The 7,975-nt window shown below is 41.7% G+C and overlaps 1 protein-coding gene across 5 annotated transcripts in view; it reads right to left on the reverse strand.

Annotated features, from left to right (window-relative positions):
* Positions 1 to 2,528: 2,528 nt before the first annotated feature.
* Positions 2,529 to 7,975, reverse strand: part of SLC17A5 (solute carrier family 17 member 5) — a 51,178-nt gene continuing 45,731 nt past the window's right edge. For 4 of the 5 annotated variants that reach the window (XM_049653907.1, XM_049653904.1, XM_049653908.1 and 1 more), the window contains one exon: positions 5,639 to 6,850. In XM_049653907.1, the coding sequence (XP_049509864.1) occupies positions 6,682 to 6,850 (169 nt within the window). In that variant the 3' untranslated portion in view covers positions 5,639 to 6,681. Of the gene's footprint in view, positions 2,721 to 5,638; positions 6,851 to 7,975 lie in introns of those variants that run through there. The other variant, XM_049653905.1, reaches the window with a different exon arrangement.

Genomic DNA, 7,975 nt, shown 5'->3' on the forward strand with positions numbered 1-7,975 from the left:
GTCAGTGCAGAGCCCCATTTGGGGCTTGATCTCATGAACCGTGAGATCATGACCTCAGCCGAAATCAAGAGTCAGACACTCAACCAACTGAACCACCCTGGCCGCCATCCCCCATCCCGTTATTTGAAATAATAAGGTTTATGGAACCAAGAATAGAAGATCAACAGCTCTCCTGGAGGGAGTCTATTTTTCAGTAACAGCACAGAGAGGAAGGGTTGGTCTGTCACACCACACCAGTGTCCTAATCATTGAAAATTTCAAACTAGTATGTGAGTAGAAATAATGAGTTCAATGTTTTCACAGAAGCAACCGAATTGTGTCCTGGCTTAAGTTTATAGAAAACATTAAAAAAAAAAAAAATCTGTAGTCTTATAGAACAAACATGGAACAATTAAATATTCCCTAAAATCACACATAGGGCAAAGATAATGATATAAGATTCCTAGCTGGAGTCGCTTTGAGGCAGGGCTAATTTTACAACTGAGGAGAAGGTAAGAATCTTAAATGTGCCCTTATGCACATGGCTTCTTATAAGAATCTTTTAAATTAATAAGCAACAATTTTGTTCTTCAAATCATTATTTGATTCTGTTCTAGGGACAGATATTAAGGAATTTTTCTTTGGCCTGATATAATAGTTAAAGCCAGTGGGCTTATTTGGTTGAATTTGGCATTGGGAGGCTGAGTCCCTGTAAGGGCCAAGGACCTCTCCATTAACAAGTCTGATCCCAACTTTAAATAGGTCTTGTCCCTGCATTTGCAAGGTGATTGTGAGTATTGAGGTGGTGGTGTATGTGGCAGTGCTATACAAATGTATTGGTCTCTGTGATTCTCTATAGCTGGTGATGATCACCAAGAGAATCCTGTGAATGCCCCAGGATCAACTTCCTTCCCTGACAAAAGAACAGCCCAAAGCTCTGCAGACATCTCAAGTATCATCTTGGTGTTAAAAAAAAAAAAAAGTGTTTTATAACAGAGAGCCTGTAGGTAATTTATCCAATATGCACATTTGAAGTTTGTGTAACAGCTTCCTGATACTTCACACAGAACAGTTCTTGAGCCTTAAAAAGACTAGACTATGTATCCTACCCAGATCACCTTCAATCTCAACCAAAGTTCCATGGCAAGCTCGAGTTTCAGACTGGGGAGCCAGCGTGAAGTCGTTAAAACGCTTCAAACCCGGGCTATTTGTGGTGCTCTACAGGAAGACAGGGGTCAAGACGCACACTTAATGTGACAGGCCATGACTCGTTTGAAATGCTAGCATATTTCAGGAGCTTCTGCCAAAAAGAGCACTTCAGGAAAAGATTTAATGCGATATTCAGGATGGTAAGGTTCTCCCTGCCCGAAGCGCAGCCTCTTAGCACGAAGGCGCGAGTAAGGGGAAACAGGGCATTTAAATGCTTTTCAGCTCAGTTGTGCATTAATGGCTTCTCACTTTACTAGCACAGGACTGGCAGTGACGTGGAACTTCTAAGTTTCCTCCTCCTGCAACATCAAGATAAAGTGAAAGTAAACAGGCGCTTGGAAAGTTACTAGTGTTTTTCCTCATCAAAGCACATGAAAAAGGGTGGCAGAAAATTTATTACATTTCTTTTGTTTTCAGTAATGGGTGTACTTACAGCATTTCATAGCTGGAGCTTCTAGAAGTGTTTTCTTTTCTTTTCTTTTTTTAAAATTTTTAATGTTTATTTATTTTTGAGAGAGACAGAGTGCAAGTGGGGGAGGGGCAGAGAGAGAGAGAGGGAGACACAGAATCCAAGGCAGGCTCCAGGCTCTGAGCTGTCAGCACAGAGCCCGATGCGGGCTCAAACCCACAGTCCATGAGTTCATGACCTGAGCCGAAGCCGGATGCCCAACCAACTGAACCACCCAGGCGCCCCTAGAAAGTGTTTTCTCTATTACTCTCTTAGAGCACAAACTTTTTATATTTGTCTTTTCTGCTTATGGTTACTCTAAAAGGCAGAGGCATCTGAAAAGGCTTTGTGATCCATCTTAATTTACATTTCTAGGAGAGAGATAATTTATTCTTTAACTGAAATTAGACATTGACCCCAGGTCTATGCCTCTGAGGCAGTAACTGGTGCTTTTCCAGAGATGAACGAGGCCACTTCCTATGGTGCTCTTCCTGCCTTCAAATTTAAATACTCTTACCAATATTTTCCTGTCGAGGGCGTTTTATTTAGAACAGTGGTAAACTGCCCTTAGAGAAGAGATTATTTACCTTGCAATAGGGTCTAAATTCAAACATGTCTATTTCCGATTTCTTTTTTTATTTTTAATTTTTTTTATTTTTAAAAAAATTTTTTTTTTCAACGTTTTTTTATTTTTATTTTTGGGACAGAGAGAGACAGAGCATGAACGGGGGAGGGGCAGAGAGAGAGAGGGAGACACAGAATCGGAAACAGGCTCCAGGCTCCGAGCCATCAGCCCAGAGCCTGATGCGGGGCTCGAACTCACAGACCGCGAGATCGTGACCTGGCTGAAGTCAGACGCTTAACCGACTGCGCCACCCAGGCGCCCCTATTTCCGATTTCTTGAAAATGAAACAGGCTGAAGCGAGGACATTACAATGGTTAATACAAACTGCTGACTTCAGTGTTTGTCTCCATTTCTTTCATAACTCTGCTTCTCAAGGTTAGCCGGCACACTCATTTCCACTGGATTTGATTGTTGGGTGGATAATGATGTTTTTACATGGAAGGTTTCAAAGGCTGGAATCTATGAAGGAAAATGTTTGATAAATCACAATGGGAGCTCAATGAGTGAAGGGATTTGCTTTTCCTCGCTGTTGTATCCCTGGTGCCAAGAACAAAGCCTTGCTTGTAATGAATGCTCAATAAATATTTGTTGCATAACTGGCAGAAATATTTTGCTTATCTAGAACTAAACTATTCTCAAATACATACTTTCAAAGCCATTTACCAATGACTGCCGCTTACACCTTATTTTGAGGTTAGCATTATCGTTTCTTCTTTAAAAGGTGTTGGTGTTGGCACGTTTATTTCACTTTGTTTTTTGAGAAAAAGAACATATTGAAAAGAACAACATAGGAGATGAAAATTTCGATGTATAGCCCATTTAGCCAAAGGGTGATTTACTAAACATTTATTAAGCAACTAAAATATTAAGACAAAGCATGTATTGTTACAAGGGAGACCATGCTGAGATGAATCAAATCAAGATGCTTGCGATGACTCTAATAGGGAGATTGGCCACGAACAGTATTCATCTGTATTATAAAGAAAAGGCCATTCAGAAGAAAGGGGACCAAGGAGTGACTTCAGGAAGGCCTGCAGGGAGAGAAAGGACTGTGTCAAATGCATATCGGTATACCCTTATTGCCTAGGAAAGAGTAGATATCCCTGTTTGCTGAATGAATGAATGAATGAATGACCTCCTCCTCAAAACTGAGGCTGAGTCCTTGAGTTTAAAATATAGAAAAAACTCAAAATAAATAATATGATGTTTCAGTGGATCAGAGGAAGAGACCACATCTAGGTCAGGGAGAATGTAGGAAGTCAAGTGTCATGAAGGAGGTGGAGACGAAGAGTGACTTTCTAGGTCCAAGGAGTGAAATTGGTAAAGGTATGGAGGGGAGGAAAAATGGAGAGCAGATGGGGGGAAGGGTTAAGTAGTTGTAGCTGGATGTAGCTGGTGGATGTGTGCTGGGAGATGGAGCAGGTGGGCCTAGGAGTTAGGAGGGTAGGCTGCTGGGTGGTTTACTGGGCAGCTAGTAAGGGGAGCTAGGGGCTTCAGCTTGGGGGAGCATCCTGATCAGGCAGATGAGATGTGTTGGGACCAATGACCCAGCATGGGTGGAAGTTGGGCAGAAGATCAGATTCAAGGCCACTTAAACTTTTTTATTCCAGGTGGAAACAAAAGTCACAGAGATCTTATTTAGAAGACGGGAGAGGGATTTAAACAAATTCCAGAGACTTGAAAAACTGGAATGGAAAAGACATGTGGTTAATTATACACTGGTATGGGGGTAGGGTGGGAGAGGACAGAGGAGGAAGAATGCTCCTAACAAGAATAAGGAAGTGGTGGATTTTGTTGGAGACGGGGGTAAGGGAGAGAGGTTGGATTTACAAAAGTCCTAAGTGTAGAGAAGAGAGCCAGTGGGGATGTCCGGTGAGCAGTTAAAAACCTGGTGGTGATTACACAGTAGTTTGAGCAACGGGTGTTTTGTTTCTTGTTTCTTTAAAGTGATGTTTTTATTTGAACAGTTATACTGCCACATTTGGTAAAGGGAAAACTAATTCTCTGTCCTACCCCTGGTTGCCTATTTTTCTCGCTTCAGAGGTAACCTGTTTCCAGTTTCTTGATATCATTGTAAAGATATTCTGTATGTATCTGTTTTTTTTTTGTTTCCGGAGAATTTTATGGGTTTTTTTTTTTAATGTTTATTTATTTTTTGAGGGAGAGAGGAAGAGAGAGAGTGTGTGAGCAGGGGAGGGGCAGAGAGAGAGAGAGGGGTACAGAGGATCCAGAGAGGGCTCTGCACTGACAGCAGGGAGCCTGATGTGGGGCTCAAAGTCATTAACCGTGAGATCATGACCTGAGTTGAAGTCGGACGTTCAACCGACTGAGTCACCCAGGCACCCCCTGTATTTTTGTTTTTATTTTTATTTATTTATTTATTTATTTAAAAAAATTTTTTTTTTCAACGTTTTTTATTTATTTTTGGGACAGAGAGAGACAGAGCATGAACGGGGGAGGGGCAGAGAGAGAGGGAGACACAGAATCGGAAACAGGCTCCAGGCTCCGAGCCATCAGCCCAGAGCCTGACGCGGGGCTCGAACTCACAGACCGCGAGATCGTGACCTGGCTGAAGTCGGATGCTTAACCAACTGCGCCACCCAGGCGCCCCTGTATTTTTGTTTTTAAAGGCTAGAGAAGACTTGAGTGTTCTTGAGACAGAAGGAAAAGAACAAGAAGAGAGGTAGAGATTGAAGAAGCAGGAATTACAGAGGAATTACTGAAGCAAGGTCTTAGAGGAGGTAGGAGAGGATACAGTCTGTGGTGTAGGCATACCCTTTGGGGAGAAGAGCGGGTCCTTTGCAGAACTAGGAAGGGCAGGTTGAGGGCAACAAAGATTTCTTTTTTTTTTTTTTTAATTTTTTTAAACATTTATTTATTTTTGAGACAGAGAGAGACAGAGCATGAACGGGGGAGGGGCAGAGACAGAGGGAGACACAGAATCGGAAGCAGGCTCCAGGCTCTGAGCCATCAGCCCAGAGCCTGACGCGGGGCTCGAACTCACGGACCGCGAGATCATGACCTGAGCCGAAGTCGGACGCTCAACCGACTGAGCCACCCAGGTGCCCCGGGCAACAAAGATTTCTAATGCTGGATCACTTAGAGGGCCTTGGCTTGGTGATGGCACAGAGGCACCTAGAGGTAGACCGGTGGTTTGAGGAAGATGGTAGAGATGTGAAATAGCCACTCTAGACACTAGAAGCTACCATAGAACTGTCAGATCCAAAAGTCCATCCAAAAATGTTTAATTTTGATGATTTATAAAAGAAACATCACCATAGCAACTTAAAGCTATTTACAAATTTAAAAATAAATGTATCCACATCATATTACATCAAACAGTTTCAGTTAAAATGTTACAGGTAGTGTCGAACAAACATAAAAAAACATAAATCAAGTTCTAAATCACATAAATGCCCTCGAAGCATGCTCAAAAACCACTGGAAGATGGTCAGGTAAAAACTGGAAAATGTGATTCAGGAGCCGGAAGTAAGGATGATTACACCACCGGTTGTAGGCCAGAAGCTTACATGTAGTCAAATGGAAAAAAATGTGAGAATTAAAAAAAAAATTTTAAGAAATTATTCTTGTGGAAGCCCATAGAACACAGGACTTGGAAATTTCTATTTTAATCCACGAGAAGGTAGTTCCAATCAAGGGTGATATTGTTTGTGGTTAAGTGGGCATCACACCGTCTTTTTGCAGGTTACATGCCAAGCCGTATTCCAGTGAGCTGGGGAGGGGGAAGTGTGAGGACGCGTCAGACCACGGCGGCGGGTCTTGCTGCCTGGGTCTACTCCGCTTTATCTACACGTTAAGAGCCCCCTGGGGGAAGAACGCCATCTGAAGGGTTGGCACTGACCCTGGTCTTGGGCGCTGCCTCTGATAAATGCTGGGCACTGTCCCTGAAGCCAGGGAGGGAATGCTCGGCGGCTGCCTGGGCATGCTTCCCTCAGCCTGGCTGCCAGGCCAAATTATACAGCGGTTGGCAGCTCCGTGGAGATGCTGCAGTCTGAGACCTAAGTGTCCGGGATTGCTGCCGACAAATCATTCTTATGAGGAAAGTGGTCAAAAACAGGTGTTTGCCACGACCTGAGAATTATTACCTAGTTTAATTAAGCAAAGGTATAGAGGGGTCCACTTCAGCTCATTCCTTTATGTATGGCCCTTAAGAATAAGCACAACTCCCCTCCTTTATATCACCTGATTTACAGCCAGATGCGTGACCCTCAAGTGTAAGTTCCAGGATACGTGTTATTAATAATTAAAAATAGTTAATTTTACCAATCTGGCAACTTGTGACATTTCATGATTACAAGCCTTAAAAATTTAATACAAGTACAATTTTTTCTTATACATACAATGCATACACATTAAAATATCAAAGGCACTTTTAGGTTACATGATCAACAAAAATACATTAATAGAAACAGGATAATTTATTGGTTGCTTCAGTTTCTGTGTCCATGTTGATCATTGAGAGCCCAGTTTTGCACTTCACCTTTGCCGAATAGCGTGAAGAAAATGGCACCAAACACATTAATAGCAGCGGCGATATAGAAAACGGTTTGCCATTCGCTAATCGTGTTCTATAGAAAGGAAAACATGCAGATGAAAAAGAACTTTGCTTACAGTCCACTTTATAGAAAAGGTGGTGTCACAAGACTGTTACAACACTAGTGCTAATCATAAAAGCCCCATGCTGGAAACACCCCAAATGTCCACAGTAAAAATGTGGTCTATTTGTTCAACAGAATATTATACATGATGAAAATGAATGAGCTACAACAACATCGATGCACCTCACCAACAAAACGTTAAGCGGAAGAAGCCAGACATAAAAGAGCACGTATTGAGGGACTGTTTTATATAATATTCCATCATATAAAAGCTCAAAATCACACATACAAAACTATAATCTATAGTGTTAAAAGTCAGAGTAGAGGCTCCTCTTGGTAGGGAGATGGGGGAATGGCAGCGAAGAGTACCTGGAGGCTTTGCACGAGAGGTAACGTTCTGTTTCTTGACTGGGTGCTGGTTACACCAGTTATTAACTTTGTGAAAATTCATCCAACTGTATGCTTAGGATTTGTGTATTTTTTAAATACTGTAATGCTTCAATAAAAAGCTTACTCAAAATAAAACGTGTGGCATGTCTTTCCACATGCATTGCTAGGAAAGTACTCATCTCCCAAGTTCTCAGGTGGAGGTACAAAGGGCAGATCAAGTAAGGATGAGTTAAGATGAACTTTGAAGTTCAAGTTTGAGGCCTGGCACACAGAGTTCTTGAATGGCACACAAAACAGGACACGTGTGGGATTTGCCAGTTAAGAGATCAACAAAACACAATTGTTCAGTGTATAATCCAGTGGTATAAAAACATTAGGCAGTTAGCTAATTTCTGGGTCATGTGACTAACTTACAACCACTTTTTGGATTTTGCAATGTCAGTCTAACCAGAATGCTACATTTGCAGCATTTAAAAAAGAAAAAACAAGTAGTGGAACTGGTAACGGGAAAGAAAAAAGAAAGGCACTAGGAGGCTAGTATGAGGTCATTCATTTAGGAAAAAAGGAAAGTCATGGAGAAAGAAAGCACTCTGCTGTTAAGTTATACTTATCTGAGATGCATGTATTTGGGGAAAAAAAATCTTAGAAATTCATTGCAAAATTTAGTAACTATTTAGTATGTGAACAATGTGGTTTTTATTTGTA

Source organism: Panthera uncia (genome assembly GCF_023721935.1).
Source record: "Panthera uncia isolate 11264 chromosome B2 unlocalized genomic scaffold, Puncia_PCG_1.0 HiC_scaffold_24, whole genome shotgun sequence".
Classification (NCBI taxonomy): domain Eukaryota; kingdom Metazoa; phylum Chordata; class Mammalia; order Carnivora; family Felidae; genus Panthera; species Panthera uncia.